We start from the raw sequence: 15,847 nt of genomic DNA, 5'->3' as shown, positions 1-15,847 counted from the left end.
TCGACCTGAGGCCACGGATGCTGTCCCTCTTCATGGCAGCTGTTCACCCCTCTTTTGACCAAAAAAAGTGAAGCACTGAATGGCTCAGCCAGGCCCCGGCAAATGTCATACCTCTAGAATTGCAACCTCTTGGCCTTGTGTGAGACCCTAGGGCCCCTCCAGGGCAGATTCCCAAAGGCAGGAGCTGTCTGCAACGTCCCTGTGCAAAGCCAAGAGCATGAGCCTGTGTTCGGAATCCTGGATCTGAGGCTTGGACCCCCCCACCCCCATTCTCTGAATTCTCTTGCCTGCCTGGCTTTATTTCCTTACTGCAAAAAGGCGGAGTTGGAGTCAGTGCCCTTTCCAACTGGACATCCTGGGGATCCGTGACCTTAAAGAGGCATGCCTCCCCATCATCTCCCCATTGTGCCTGGCCAATATGACAGCCACATATAGCTATTTACATTAAAGTTAAAATTAAGCGTCACACTAGCCATATTTCAAGTGCTGGACGGTCACATGTAGCTAGTGGCCACTGCACTGGGCGGCACGGATACAGAACGTTTCCACTGTCTGGAAGTTCAGCTGGGCAGAGCTGGATTCTGGACAGCAATAATGATAGGGGCCTTGCGGTTGAGACGTTTCTGAAGAGGCCGAAGGGACAACTTGGGGAGATGGAAAATGGCCCCCTCTCTGTAGGCACTTTCCTGGATGGGGCAAGGAGAGTTCTCCCCCCTGGGCTGAAGATGAGTGAGGTTCCCATTGGCACGCCCACCCTCCACATGCATCACCTCTCCCTCGAGTATATGCGTGGGGGGCGGGAGGGAGGATTTGCCTGGGGGGGGGGGGGGGGGGGTTTTCCGGCGGGGGGGGGCCTTTGAGGTGCAGGAGGGGACTCCTTTTTCAGGGACCGCGGACAGGGACCTAGGGCACAAGTGGGCGAGTCCAAGCCGACCTCTTGGCGGCAGCCGGATCTCCATCCTCCAGGCTGGAGTAGGGGCGCAGGAAGAGGCCTTCCCAGGCCCTGCCCCAGGCTGCCCAGGGGGAGCGGCCCCCGCCGAGCCGGGAGGAAGGAGGCCGGCCACCCCGCCGGCTCAGAGGCCGGAGAGCGAGCCCCCCGGCGGCGGCGGGGCCCGGGACCCGGGTGGAGGGGGGGGGGGGGGGGGCGGGGCGGGGCGAGCCAGGCCCCGCCTCCTGCGTCACGACCTCCCCGAGGGCGTCACCCCCGCCCCGCGCCCCAGGTAGCGGCGGCCGCGGAGTCCGCGGCGGCCCGCGGGCCGGGGCGGGGGCGGGGCGGGGGGCGTTCCCGGGCCCCCGCCCCGCGCGGCCCGCCGCCCGTGATGATGTCACAATCGCGGCGGGCCCCGGCGTTCCCGGGTCGGCTTCGGGCGCAGATCCGAGCGGGCAGCGGGCTCCTGAGTCATGGACTTCCCTTGGCCCCTCCTCTACCACTCCCACCGCCGCGCCGGGCCCCCCCGCAGGGGCTAGCGCTCGCGCGGCGGCTCCGAGGGGGTGGGGCTGCTGGGAATGGCTGTGCCCCCTTCGGCTCCTCTGCCGTGCTCGCCCTTTTACCTGAGGCGGCAGGCGCCGTGCCCGCAGTGCTCATGGGGCATGGAGGAGAAGGCGGCGGCCGGCGCGGGCTGCCGGGAGCCGCCGGGCGCCCCGAGGGCCGCCGCCGTCCCTTGCTTCGGCATATCCGTGGACCAGGACGACATCCTCCCGGGCGCCCTGCGCCTCATCCAGGAGCTGCGGCCACATTGGAAGCCCGAGCAAGTTCGGACTAAGGTAGCCGAGCGGGCGCGGGGTCGGGCTGGGGCCCTGTCGGGGATGCGTGGACGTCTGTCCGTGCATCCTTCCGGGTGGCGCTTCCAGGGGCGCGCGGCTGCTGCGCAGGGCAGGGTTGCAATGGTGGTCCGGGCATGTATTTTGCTCCGTCTGTTCTGGTCCCTAAGCAGAGCCAGGCTCCCACCTCCCTCGGTCCCCACGCACACACCCCCCCCCCCCACACACACCCCTCCTCCCGGGGCTCGCGGGCTGCCGGAGGTCCACCTGCCCACCGTCAGCGTGCTGCGCGCGAGGGCCCCACCCCCTGTCGCCGCGCGCGGGTGCCCCTCGCTGCCCAGAGGAGCGCGCGCGGCCGGCACTGAAACCTGAGGAGGCAGGAACTTTTAAGGGACACCCCCCCACAACCCCCCCCACACCCCCACCCCACACAAACACACATCCCTGCCCCTTCTCCACCCGGCGGTGGGAGCAAAGTCTCCAGGTTCTGAGCGGTTCCTGCCGGTCCCTGGAGCCACCGTGCAGAATCTGGCTAGCCCGGAGCCCCCAGGGCCCCAGGCTCCGGCTCAGCACCCCCGCACAGGGCGCCTCCCCACCCCCAGCTGGGCACATTCTCAGGGACACAGATGTGGGCAGAGCTTCCCACTGAGGAGCCTCAGGCAGACTCCCCAGCTGATCTGCATCCTCTGAAGAGTCTTCACCTGCCCACCCTCCCTCAGGCCCTCTGGGAGCTGCCTGTGGCGGGAGGAAGGCGTCCTGAGCGGGGCACCTGCAGCCAGTGCTGGAGGGGCAGGTCTTCCGGATGGGGAAAGGCCAGGATCCCAGACCAGCTGCAGAGGCTGACACCTCTTGGGGGAAGGGATGGGTGGGTAGCATTTTCAAAATAAAAGACCCACAAGCCACCAGGTACGTCCCAGGTGAATTCCAGCACAGGTTGAACAGGCTACCAGCCAGTCCCTCTTCTCCCTGCGCCTCACTTTCCCCACCTAGAATTGGTTCACGTGTCCTCTAAAGCCCCATAAATTCCATGGTTCATTCCTTCTTGTCACCCTACCCCGAGAGTCTGTTCTCCCCAGCCCACGGCCTACCGTCTTTCCTGGTTTGGAGCTCAGAGGCCCCAAGGAGCTCTGACCACCAAAGCCCTGGGGTGGGTGTGGGTGCCAACTTCAGTACCTCCCGTGCCTCCGCTGCTGGATGGGGTGAGAGCAGCAGACAGCCCTCCGCCTGGCAGAGAGGCAGCCGGGTCGGAATGTACTCATCCCGGGCAGCTCCCGACCCTCCCTGGCCACATTCTGGTCCACGGGGGTTTCTTTCAGGGATGGGGGAGTAAATAGGGGGAGGGGGCTTCTACCCACCAAGGAGTGTGGGAGTTCCTCCACTGCCAAATCCCATCCGCTAGAGGCAGACCCAGGAGAAGTGAGGCGGCCTGGGTTTTGTTTTTTGGTTTTGTTCTCGAACTCTTAAGTGTACCCCAAGCACCGAGGACAGAGTAAAGCATCAGGAACAGAAGGAACAATGCTGAGCTCTTGCTTGAGTGAGAGGGCCGAAGGATGGGGGCTTCTGTGCAGCTGTGCTCGGCATTCACATCATTCAAATGAGCACCTGGGCTGGGGAGCCGTGGGGCAAGCGCAGAGACCCTGCCCCATGCACCCTTGCGCTCCCCTCTCCCCCTGCTAGCGCTTCACCGATGGCATCACCAACAAGCTGGTGGCCTGCTACGTGGAGGAGGACATGGGGGACTGTGTGCTGGTCCGGGTGTACGGGGAGCGGACGGAGCTGCTGGTGGACCGGGAGAATGAGGTCAGGAACTTCCAGCTGCTGCGAGCACATGGCTGCGCCCCCAAACTCTACTGCACCTTCCAGAACGGGCTGTGCTACGAGTACATGCGGGGCATGGCCCTGGGGCCCGAGCACATCCGGGAGCCTCGGCTCTTCAGGTGAGAAGGTTGCCCCCGGGTACCCTTCATTTCTACTACTCCTCACGCCTTGGGCTTTGAAATCCTTGGCCAGCTTCCTTGGGGTGGAGGGGAGTCCGTGATTGAGTCATAAGGTCTGTGAACTTCCTGAAACTGCAAAATGGGTGCGCGTTTTTGTGCATTGCTCTGCAGAGAGGGGCGGTAGCTTTGCATGGATTTTCGCTGGTGACTGCTTCTTGGGGGCGGCAAGTGAGAATTTGGTGAACCTGGGACCAAAGGACCTGGTTCCCTAAGTGCAGCAGGGCTCTGCTTCCTGACCTCATGCCTCAGCTCTCTGCCCACCCCACGTCTGACCTGGAAACATCTTGGAGCCTTGGAAATGAAATCTGAGCCAAATCCCCAGAGCGCCCAGGGTTTCCTGCCCCTCCCCTCCTGCCAGGGGCTCAGGCATGCTAGGAGAATGGGCCGTATCCAGGGTGAGCCTGGTTTAGCAGCCCAGAGAGACACCATCCCTCCCCTAGCCTGAGCTTCTACCGGGTTCCCTGACAGAGCGGGAACGCAGGTTTGGGAAGCTGCCGAGGTTTCCTTACAGAGGCTCACAAGAACCCTTGACCCCCTGGGAGCCTCTCCCATTAAATGGCTGCATGTGTAGGACCCAGGAAATGGACTTAACCTTCAAGGCCCGTGGATGCCTCTGTAGGGTCTGGAAGGGGAGAGAACCAGGGAGGAGCCCATAGTGCCTTTTCTCTCCTCTAACCATTCTGGGCGGGGACGTGAGGCAGTATCCACCTTCCTCCCCCCCTGTGCCACACCCGCGTGCAGAGTGCTCAGACTACGGCAAGGTCCCAGGCAGGGTGAGGTTGACTCCTGATACTGGGGACAGCAGCACATCACAGAGGGCTGCCTGGGATCTCTGAGATGAGTCCCGTCCCACCCAAAGGGAAGGAGCCTTCCAAATACCAAGGGGGAAACAATAAAAACCCACCCAGGGACTAGACCAAGAAGTTTCTTTGCTTCCTCACCTGTTACCCAGTTAACCCCAAGTAAGCGCACCTGGCCCTATTTGCGGAGAACCCCCTGGCAGGCCCTCAAGGGACTTAGAAGGGACTCTGAGATGCCTTCCCCTCCAGTGCTCACTGCCTCTGGGGCTGGTCAGGCCCTGGGATATTTACATCCCGGTGTATGTTATATCTACACGTGTACGTGTCTGTCTGTCTGTAGGTAGGGGGACATACAGACCTGCACAGTGGTCTTCTCAGGCTCCGGCTGAGCACCCGGCCTGAAGATAGGAGGTCAGAGCAGGGTGAGGGCCTGGGGAATCCTGGCCTGGCTTCTCCCACCCTATCCTCCCAGCTCTCCTTCAGTCTTGTGTCCTCACCAGACCACTCCCAGTCTCGGGCCACCTCTGTGAATCTGGTGCCGTGACTCATTCTCTCGTGGAGACAAAGATCGCTGTAAGGAAGATTGAAGATGGATTTAGGTTCGGTAACAACCTTACATTTGGGAGAGAGCCAGAAATTGGGATAGGTGTAGGAGGTAGGCTCTTCCTTGATGATTTTCCAATCTTTCTAGAGTGAAGGTGGATATCTGAGGAAGAGGCAAAGAGGGAAAGGCCTTTGGGAGCCACTTCCCCATGTTCTCCTGAACCCCCACCTCCTAACCTCTGCCTGCTGGGGCTTTGCAGCATAAAAATGCTGAGTGTTGAGGTTACTCTCATTGCTTCTCCAGACAACAGCCCTATTGATATTCAAGGAAAGGCTCTGTTCAGGCTCTAGTCGGAATCTTCCTTTGGGAAGGGAAGGCTAGGGTCTCAGGTCTGTTTCCCTGCCTTGCCTAAACCCTGGCCGGCTCCCTCCTGCCCCAGGGCCTCTAGCCTCTGAAAGCACAGCCTTCATCTCTCACCCACCCGGTGGCTGCCACGCCCCCTGCCCCCTCCACCCTTTAGGAGGTGGGAGCCTTGGGGGCTTCCGGAGGAGCCCCTAGACTGCCCTGTTATCCTGTTGGGTGATGGCCTGCCCCTTCCCAGGACCTGGCAAGGGGAGGGGTGTCCCTGGAATAGCTCAGTAACAAGGTTTCAAACAGCCAATGCCTTTGTTGTCTTTCCCAGTGATTATTATTCGAGCAACAGGCAGAGGCGAAGGAAGCTTGAATGTTGGAGGCTTGGCAGCCGGGTGGGGGGTGGGGCTCCAGAAGGGAGAGCTGGCAGAGGACTGGGGGAGCCCAGCTGGGATGCAGGGCCTCAGACGCTGGGGTCCTTATCAAGGCCCTCCCTCTCTGACCGGTCAGTCTTCCATCCACCCCCACCCTCTCCCAGCAGCCTTCCCTACCGCCCCCTCCTTCTTTCCCGGGACCTTGGATAATGTCCACAGGAGAACTTGAAAATAGAACGCTGGTTTGTTTTGCGTCCTTGGCACCCGGCCGCCAGCATCAACTCCCTGCCGCAGAGGAAGGGGCTGCCCTGGGCCGGCCTGCTCCCCTCCCCACCTTGGCCAGGCTGATAAGAGGCAGCCATTTCTTCCCTGCCTGGCATCACCACCCCCTGATCCCTCGGTGCCCTGCATTCACCTCCCCTCCCCCCCCCCCCCAGAGCATGGATCAGAGTCCAAGGAGGGAGGAGGGCCACTCCCCCCATCCCCAGGTGACCCCTCTGTCCCCAGGGGTTGCTGTGGGTACGTGACCCGGGGGGGGGGGGGGGTGGGCAGGGTCATTGATCTGTGGCCTACGGCCCAGTGTTTTGCCTTCCTGCTCCCTGAAGCAGCCCCAGCTCTGGTTCTGGAAAGGGTGCTGCCGGGCCAAAGGCCTTATCTCCTTTTCATGCCTTCTGCCCAGACTTGCCTTCTGCGGGAGCAAAAGCCCCTAAAGGATCTGTGATAGTTCCATACTGGGCCCTCTGGCTAGCCCCACCATGGACCCTGGAGGCCCCCTTTCTGATCAGGAGGGGCTGAGCTGGGATGGGCTTGCCCCATGCTGATACTGTACCCTTCCTGTTTTCTGCTGCAGGCTAATCGCCTTAGAAATGGCAAAGATTCACACCATCCACGCCAACGGCAGCCTGCCCAAGCCCACCCTCTGGCACAAGATGCACAATTATTTCACCCTCGTGAAGAACGAGATCAACCCCAGGTACAAAGAGCTGGGAGGGTTCGAGGCTGCTTCTGTCTCTGCCGCCTTAATGCAATCCCGCCTCCGTTCTTTAGGCTCCATCCGACCCCACCAGGAGGTTGAGGGGCTTCAGTCCTGACTGCTCTGTCTGTCTCCAAGCAGAGCTGAGCCGACTGACCGGATCTCAGGGACTCAGATCCCCAGCTTTATACCTAAGTGTTCATTTCTCCTTGAGTCTTCGGGTTGCGGTAGAGACCGGGGTTAGGGACTGTCTTCCCCTTTACTTAAAAGGAAACTGAGGCTCAGAGCTTTACCCAGTGTCAGGCTCGTCCCAGGCAGGGTTCTGTTTCCCAGCCCAGGGCCCTTTCTACCTAAGCGGACTCCTGAGCAACCAGTAGGGAGAACCCAGCCTCTGAGAACGGGGTGAGGCTGAGTTCACGATCAGTCAGAAGAACTCAGCTCATCAGTTGACAAGCCCTTGGGACATCAAGACTCCTGCTACTTGCCCGGACGCCTCTTGCCCCCGTGTGCCTCTGGGGACCCTGCTTCCCACCTTATTCAAACTGACAGCTTGTAGTGTCCTCTCTGCTCTTTCCAAGGAAGGGGTGCTCCACTCATCCCTAACATTGCCTTTCCCCAGCTAAGACAGGGTTCCCAGACAGCAAGGGAGGCTCTCTGGCCAGCAACTTGGGAGTCCTTTTAGCTTCCAGGTACCTGGCTCCCCAACATACCCTCGAGTGCTGGAGTAGGCATGGGGAGTTGGAGAGAAGAGTGTCCCCCCTGCCCCCTCCAGGAAAAGGCAGTAGTGAGTCTCTGATCCCTCCATGTTCCCTGCTGGGTTGAACATCACTCTTGTTCTAGAGGTTCATGGGAGTAGAGTACAGAAGAGGTTTGGGGGGAAGGTATCTCCTTCCCTCCTCTAAGATGACAAGACAATAATTAACTCTATCCCGATCATGTGTCACACACGCACGATTTTATCTGGATCCTCCCATTTAATGATTATCAAGCACTGCTTTAGGACTATTTGCTCAGGATGGCCCATGTTCAGACCTTCTATGCCAAATGTTATCTCTGGGACAAGAGTCGCCTACCCCCTTAGGACTGAAACAGCACATGGAGAGCAGGATCCTGGGGCGTCTAAGTCAACAGGACCCTCTGATCATGTAACCCACCACTTTCATCTGACAGATGGAAAAACTGAGGTCTGGAGAAGGGGATGGGGCTTGTCCAAGGTCAGTGGCAGCTCAAGGGCTAGAGTCCAGGTTGGGTGCTCGGGCATGACCCTCGCCACCTCAGCTTCCTTTGACTGTACTGTCACCGTGTAACCTTCAGGGGTGACCTTGTTGGGAGCAGGGTGGTCCCTGGAGAAGAACTGACCAACTACCTTTGCTCTTGTCGTACCTTCGACCTTGGGCAAATCAAGTTGTTTAACTTCTCAGAGCCTCTTTTGGGGACGGTGCCTGCCCTAAACTGCCTGACCTATCCCACATGGGTAGTACTGAGCAGTGACCTGGACAAGACAGAGCTCTTGAGCTCCAGTCACAGGGTAATAACCCAGGTTTAGTCCTGCATTTCCCAAACGCTGACTGGGATTTTAAAACAACGAAAACCATGGCTGTGACATTGGCCCTGCCCTCAAGGAGCTTAGGAACCTTAGGAAGGAGCAAGGGTGCATAGGACCTGCCTGTGCATAGCTACCAAAGAAGGCCGGGTGTATGATGTGTGCAGGGGTGGGAGAACCGGGGCAAGTTTTCTCGGCAGAGGTAGCGGGCAGAGCTGGGAAGGGAGGTCACTCGGGCTGGAGGAGATGGAGAAATATGCTTGGCTCATGGGTGACGAGTGGCTGAGGGTGGTTGGAGCAGGCCTTCAGGAGGGATCGGGAAGGGCTACGGGAGGCAGGGCTGCAGAGGTGGGTTGGAGCTAGACTGGAAGGGCCCTTCCATGCCAGGTTCAGGAGCCAGGATATCATTTAGCAGCGGGAAGTCATTGAGCCAGGGACCACGACTGTGGTTTAGGAAGAAAGCCCTCCTGCGTTGTAAAGGACAGCATCAGGTGGGATTTGGGGAAGCGGGGATAGGGACTTGAGGGGGGTGGCCAGCTCGGGGAGTGTTGAAACTGAATGGGCAAGATCTGGAACTAGGGCTCCCCACGTTTGAGCATAGCGTTCCCCTGGGCGCTGGCTAAGCGCAGGTTCCTGGCCCTGGCTGACCTTGGTGATTGGCTGGGAGGTCTTGCGTTAGACCCTAGAATTCTGCCTTTGCCAGGTTCCTCCGGTGATTCTGAGGCAGGGGACCAAGGAACCACATTTTTAGGAACATTGCCCTGGGGCAGCTTCATGGTGGGGAGGGGGGATGGAAAATGGGGGGTGAGTCAGAGACTTGGAATAGATTTGGTAGCCTTGGTATTTGGTTGGGCATAGAGGTGTCTGGGGTGGCTGGGACAATGGGGGCGGCAGTCATTGCTTTCGGGGCATCAGGAGGAGATTTGGATGGGCTGAGTGCTATCAGGGCAGAGGTGATGGGCCAGGAAGCTCCAGCATATAGCCTACTGTGGGTACGTTTCCCCCCCTGGATCCTGAAAGCTGAGGACACTTGGCAGGGAGCAGTTTTTTCATCAGGAGGAACCCCCAGGCTTCCCTGGGGGCCCTGCAGCCCCTGCGTCCCCCTCCTGCCTCTAGGGGACAGTCTGCCTGAGGTGTGATGGTTTCTGTGATGCGCTGGTCGTTACTATTCTGCCAACCACACAGCCTTGAGAGAGTCTAGTGGTGTCCGGGCTGAAGGTAGCAAAGCTAGCGGAGTTTCAAGTTCTCAGGGGAGGGAAGCGGGGTGGCCAGGGGAGGCTGCCCGGGGAGATAGGAGGCCTGGATTGTTCCCACAGTAACCATCTGCGTGGCCTTGGGGTGGGTAAGGTGGGGGTCAGGCAGAGGTCAGAGCCTGGGCAGCAGGTATCTTAGATGTCAAAGATGTTTTTCAGGCTGAGACCTGGCCAAACCAAAGAAAGCCTCCTAATTCTTATCTTTAGATGGTCTTGGACCAAGGGAAAAAAATCTTAAACGGTATCTTCTTAAGGAGAGCCAAGATTGAAACGCATCTTAGGCAGACCAGTCAACACAGATAAACTCCAGTGAGGATAACGGAAGGCCTCCCCCAGATCACCCCCATTAACAGATTCTTCCGGCCTTTGCCAGGCCTTTGCAGAGCCTCTGACAGGGGCACCGAGGCCCTCACGGTTAGGAGGTTCGACTTGACTTTGGATCCATGGACAGGCTGGGGATTGCCTCTCTTAGGTGAGGAGGAAGAGGGTTCAGCTGTGCAAGAGACTTCTGGAAGCTGGAGAGCCTCTGTCTTTCCATGAGCCTCAGTTTCCCCATAGAGTTGGCCTAGAGGCCTAAGATCCTCTTTAGTTTTGACCTTCTTGAAGCCTGCCGTTTGTCCTTCTCCATGGGGACAGGGGGATGCCTGCTAAACGCTCTTTGCCATGTTTCAGCCTCTGGACCGGGTGAGGGAGTGACAGGGCCTCCTTTGGGAGGATCGGGAGGACGTATCCCATTCTCCTCCTCCTGCACATACTCTGGCCGCTCTGGATAAGAAAGCAAACAGGAGATACATGGAGATAGAACAGGAGATAAAACCCCAGCCTCCTCCCTTCCACCCACTGGTGGTTCTGGGGTTTCAAGGGCTGTGCTAACTATTTGGCTTTTCAGTGTGCACAGACCTGTGTGCTTCCTGGGGACCAAAGTTCAGAGCATCCCAGCACAGTGCGCCCTCACCAGTGAGGGCATGGCCTCTGTTACCAGCCGTGATCGACCCATTCGTTCACTTCTCCACGCGTGTTTCCTTCCGCAGTGGTGCGTCATGTGCTGCGGGTCGGGGCAGGGCACAGAGGAGGGGTGACCTCCATCATCTCTGTTCCCGCCCTCAAGTTGCCCACGAATGCACAGTCTGGCCTGGGTCGAGGAAACACACGCTCGTACTTCAAGGCGGAAGGGACGAGTCACTGGGGAGCTACAGAGCGAGTGCTGGGTTGAAAGGCCCTAATGTTCCCTTGGTCTTAGAGGAGTGAGCCCAAGACGCAGTTCGTTTGCTTTCTTAAGTGGGCCTGAGTGGTCTCTCTCTGAGCTGAGTAGCTAGGCTTTATGAGCTCTCTGGTCCTTTCCCCCTGTGACACCAGCCGCTGGAGAGGGAGGGGGACATACCAGGGCATACCTCTGCCTCCTATAATGCCAGTGGGCCAGCCTCTCCACAGGGCCTTGTGACGCCTCCACAGACCGTCTAGTTTTAGGGAGCTACACCTTCCTCTAGGAATCTTCTAGCACGCTAAGACAGGCCTGTTTGCAGCTCTCCCCTCTGCCCTTGTTGTCTTAGTCTGGAATCATTGGATGTGGACGCTCATTCTCCCCTCCTGTCCTCTCTCTCTGCCTCCTTCCTTACCTTCCTATCCCTTCCACAAAGTAGCAGGGATGCCGTGGGCTCAGGCACATCTATGCTTTGCGAAATGTTCTTATGCCCATGTTTTAATAAGCTTCTTAGGGTAACTACAGGAAGTCAGGAGATCAGGAAGCCCTAGTGCCATTTTACAGATGACAAAAGTGAGGGTCTGAAGGGTGAGCCATTTGTCCAGGGCCCCTCTGCGGTAAATGGTAGTGATAAGGCCAGAGCTCAGGGCTCTTGAGGCCAAGTACCTACCTGTCTCCTATCAGCCCCCCCCTCACCGGCCACCTTTCTTACCACTGCCCAGCCTTTCTGCAGATGTCCCCACGGTGGAGGTGTTGGAACGGGAGCTGGCCTGGCTGAAGGAGCACCTGTCCCAGTTGGATTCCCCTGTGGTGTTTTGTCACAATGACCTGCTCTGCAAGAACATCATCTATGACAGCACCAAAGGTACAGTTCTCTGGGTCTGTTTGGACAGCAGCAGGGCTCAGGCTGATCGATCAGCCACCTTTGAGGTTCTGTTCCTCAGACTGGCACTTGGACAAGCAAAAGGAGACCTTCTAGTTTAGATCTCAAGGTGATCTAAGAAAAGGGGGCGCCTGGATGGCTCTGTCGGTTAAGCATCTGACTTCGGCTCAGGTCATTGTCTTGTGGTTCGTGGGTTTGAGCCCCGCATCGGGCTCTCTGCTGTTAGCAAAGAGCCCACTTGGGATCCTCTGTCCCCGCCTCTCTCTGCCCCTCCCCCACTCGTGCTCTTTCTCCCTCAAAAATAAATATTAAAAAAAAAAAAAATGGAAAACAAGAAATTTCCTCTTAGAAACCTCTGCCAAAAAAGAACTCAAAATCCTGGTTTGCAGAGGTCCTCAGTGTTAGGACACCTGAGCTATTCCTTCTGACCACATTTTGGGGTTCCAAGGACCTCTTGGATGGCCCAAACCTTCATGGAGCCAGAACTTTCCTGTGTTCCTAATGAGCGCTCCACCCCTAGGAAGTACTTACCTTTATTTCTGGCCCTTAGCCATGCTGAGGACAGATGCCTTTAGATGAGCAGAGCGTGAGGGTCCCCCTGTGTGAGAGGGACAGCCAGAGGTAGGGGGAGGGCAGATGGACAAAGAAACAGCTTAGAAGATTACCGCCAAGGAGGGTGTGTTAGGCCGGGTTGCTGCAGAGGCCAGCGAGAGTCAGTGGGTGCATTCCAGAGGCCCGTGGAAATGTGCCCTGGCCCTGTTTCCCTGTCTCCTGGGACCAACTTTTATTGCCTCTCTTCTACCTTGTAGGCCATGTACGGTTCATTGACTATGAATACGCCGGCTACAACTACCAAGCTTTTGACATTGGCAACCATTTCAATGAGTTTGCAGGTAAGAAGGGTATTAATTACCATTTGGTCTTTGTCCAAGTTGCCTTCCTTATGAAGGAAGGCCAGGTCCAGGGTGAGCATGAGACGGGGGGTTGTGTACTTGCTGGGTGGAGGCTTAACAGCCCCTGTCCTCCCAAATCTCACAACCCATCTGGGGGAGGCACAGCCTGCCTGGAGGGAGCTCCAGATCTCATGGTGGGGGCCGGACCCACATACACAGAGCAGACCCTGCTAGCCCATATGGCAGTTTGGTACAAATCAGGAAAATGTGCCCTCTGTGGGATCCCTGAGGAGACTCGGCTTGGCGTGTGAGTTAGAAAAAAAACCCGGGGCACGTTGCTGGCTCAGTCAGTGGAGCGCGTGGCTCTGGATTTCGGGGTTGTGAGTTTGAGCCCCACGTTGGGTGTAGAGGATTACTTAAAAATTTTTTTTTAATCTTAAAAAAAAAAAAAAACAAAATAAACAACTCCTTCCTCTGGGCAGACACAGCCCATGCCAGCTGGGCCAGCACAGGACAACCATAGTCTCTGCTTGCCTCCCTGCCCAAGCTTCCTGTTGCACAATTGTGAATAAGGATCCCGCTTGTGGATAAGGAACAGAATAAGCTAGTGGCCTGATGAGAATAATCTAGGTGGAACTAGTTAAAAGTATACACTCTGCCACTTGACTGTCCAAGTTCAAATCCTAGCTTTGTTGCTTGCCCGCTGTGTGGTCCTTGGGCAGGTTACTTACCTTCTCTGTGCCTCTGTAAGGTGGAGATAGTATTAGTGCCTGCTTCGTAGCATCAGCGTGAGATACACACACGAGTGTAGCACATGCTAAGCATCATATTGGCATCGGCTGCTGATGTCAGGCAGGGAGGCCTTCCGGCGGCGAAGGGAGACCGGCGCAGGAATGGAGGATGGGGGCGGGGGGTGTTTCGTAGGGGTGGCCGATTGTTCAGTAAAGGCACAGTGTGTACAATCGCATCATTTGTGTAAAGGGAGCGGGGTAGGTTTTGCCAGCTTGAGGGCTTAATGGTTAAACAGTTTGGGGCTAAAGAGGCAACTCGTGGATGGAGCTTGGGCCCTGGGGCTGGAGGGACATCACCAGGCTGACAGTGTGGGATGCATGGTGTGCTCAGCCCCTGTGGCTTAGGACAGGTGAGGCACACCCAGGCCAGCTGTAAAGCTGCCACCTGGCCCAGCCTCAGCCACTCCCGGGCCCAATCCTGGCCAACCGTGTCCCTTCAATAACCTCAGGTGACCAGGTCTGTCAAGCTCTGATTGCACCTGAGGCTGTGACTCCCTGGGGTGGCCACCAGCTGCATCTGGGAACCCAAGGGACCAGGGGGCCTCAGCTGGGCAGAGCAGCTACGCTGTGGGGTGTGGCACAGAGCAGAGGCTGGCACCGGCAGGGCCCTGGGCCTGTGAGTGTTCGGCTGCCAGACCCACTGGCCTTTCCAGAAGGGCGATCTCTTAAGCATTTTAAGCCCTCCTCACCCACCACACAGAGCAAAGTCCAGCTGGAATTTCTCCAAAGGGACAGATTGCATCCTGCTCCCAAGTTGAGAATGAAGGAGGCAGATCCTAGCATGGGGGAAGGAGGAAGGCGGGGAAGGAGACTGGGAGCCAGGCGGGGAGCTCCTGGGCTCTTGGGAGCAGGGAGACCCAGTACTGAAAGTAGGAGAGAAGAGTTGCAACCCTGAATTCACCTCTAACCGGCTCTGTGACCCGGCGCAGGTTTCTTCTCTCTGGGCCTTAGTTTCTACAACTGTGCAAGGAGCTTCTTTTCCAGCCATACTCTCGGGGCCCCAGAGGCTTTGTTTCTCCAGGAATAGGAGAGAAGCTTGGGAAAGACAAGAAGGAAAGGAGAGGGAGGAAGAGACCATGGGGAAGGTGGCCCGGGCCTGGTCCTGTCTTAAACGAACCGCGCTTTCTGTCCCAGCTCTGAAGCCAAGGCCTCTGCCACCGTGCCCAGGATATGGCTGGTGCGGATCGGGCTGGCAGCTTGAGGCCTCAAGGGCAGGACCGGAAGGAATCGAAGCCATCTGGTTCCAAGCCCGGATGCATTTCCGAATCCTCTGGAGAATTGGGGTGGGGGGGGGGGTAGAGATGCCTGGGAATCTGTTTCTACCAAGCTCTCTAGGTGATGTTTTTAGGTGGCCAGCTCAGCACTGGTGTAGGAAGCAGCGTCTGAGACGCCTAAAAGGAAGGGGCCTAGGCTGTCTTGGGTGGGGATGGGGGTGGTTCCCCGGCCCACCCAAGACGGTGTCTCTGTGCTTTCCTCCAGCCCACGGAAAGCTGCACACAGTAGCCAAGTTCGGTGGTCGAGAGGCCGTCTTCCTGGGCACAGCCCCTCGGGGCAAAGCACATGGAGGTGCTGAGGGGAGCAGGGAGCATCTGAGCTGGAGGACCCCCAGGTGGGCCCATCCCCCAGCAACCGCCTGCGGCCCCTTCCCCATCAGGTGTGAATGAGGTCGATTACTGCCGGTACCCTGGGCGGGACACCCAGCTGCAGTGGCTGAGCTACTACCTACAGGCTCAAAAGGGGATGGCCGTGACCCCCAGGGAGGTGGAGAGGCTCTATGTGCAAGTCAACAAGTTTGCCCTGGTGAGTGCCTGAGCCCGGAAGAGGGCAGGGGAGGGCAGAGGCGGGGGAGGGAGGGGCCCACCCTTGGTTCCCACCCTGTCACAGCCTGTGGCGGAGGAGGCAGAGCCCGGGGTTCGGTGTGAGGTCCTGGGGCCCCAGCATATGATCCCGAACCCCATCTAGACGCCCTCTTGGGCATCCCCCATCTTACCGAGATGCCCTGTCCCCTGCTTTTCCCTACCCCATCAGGTCTTTCTCTTCTTCCTAAGGAAAGACTTCCAAGAAAGATCCCAGCTTCCTATTTCAGCAGTTCTCCCTTTTGGAGAAGTAGTTCTCTCTAGCCTTTCATGCTGCAGTTAAATGCTTGTTTGTTTTTTTTTTCTTTGCCTTTGGAGAAGATAAGGAATGTCAGTTCTAATCCTCCTTATGAACTACCTCTGCTGACTCAGAACTCTGTGTAAGCCTCTCCCATCAGGCTCTTCCTGCTCACACGGTACTGAGCTGATGTTGAGTGGCATTTATCCAGGGTACCGGGTCTCTGTGGTGTGTGTCCAGGGGATTGCCAGCTAGGCTCAGTAACGCCAGCCATTGCATAAGCAAGAAGACAAGCCCACTGCTCCGGGTTTCCTGATACCTCAGTGGTGCTTAAGTAGAATCTTACCTGTCATTTTGGATTGCCTCCTGTTTCCCTCGTTGGCACAAAA

General features: G+C 57.8%; 1 protein-coding gene and 1 long non-coding RNA gene across 3 annotated transcripts in view; one reads left to right on the top strand and one right to left on the bottom strand.

Moving 5' to 3' along the window:
- The first annotated feature begins 1,315 nt into the window (after positions 1-1,315).
- ETNK2 (ethanolamine kinase 2) overlaps positions 1,316-15,847 on the top strand; it is a 407,034-nt gene continuing 392,502 nt past the window's right edge. For both annotated transcript variants that reach the window (XR_007458826.1, XM_049634435.1), the window contains exons 1-6: positions 1,316-1,764; positions 3,439-3,698; positions 6,678-6,800; positions 11,520-11,662; positions 12,490-12,573; positions 15,019-15,164. Coding sequence is in view for 1 of the 2 variants with exons in the window: in XM_049634435.1 (XP_049490392.1) it covers positions 1,507-1,764; positions 3,439-3,698; positions 6,678-6,800; positions 11,520-11,662; positions 12,490-12,573; positions 15,019-15,164 (1,014 nt within the window). In the remaining variant the exon portion in view is untranslated. The remainder of the gene's footprint in view (positions 1,765-3,438; positions 3,699-6,677; positions 6,801-11,519; positions 11,663-12,489; positions 12,574-15,018; positions 15,165-15,847) is intronic.
- On the bottom strand, positions 9,730-10,733 carry LOC125925442 (uncharacterized). Its single transcript, XR_007458827.1, has 2 exons — positions 10,497-10,733; positions 9,730-10,361 (listed from the first exon to the last, which is right to left on the bottom strand). It is a non-coding gene; the product is annotated as an uncharacterized LOC125925442 (long non-coding RNA).

This window comes from Panthera uncia, chromosome F1 (assembly GCF_023721935.1).
Source record: "Panthera uncia isolate 11264 chromosome F1, Puncia_PCG_1.0, whole genome shotgun sequence".
Taxonomy (NCBI): domain Eukaryota; kingdom Metazoa; phylum Chordata; class Mammalia; order Carnivora; family Felidae; genus Panthera; species Panthera uncia.
Note: the sequence above shows the minus strand (reverse complement) of the source record. Positions and strands in the feature narration are given on the sequence as shown.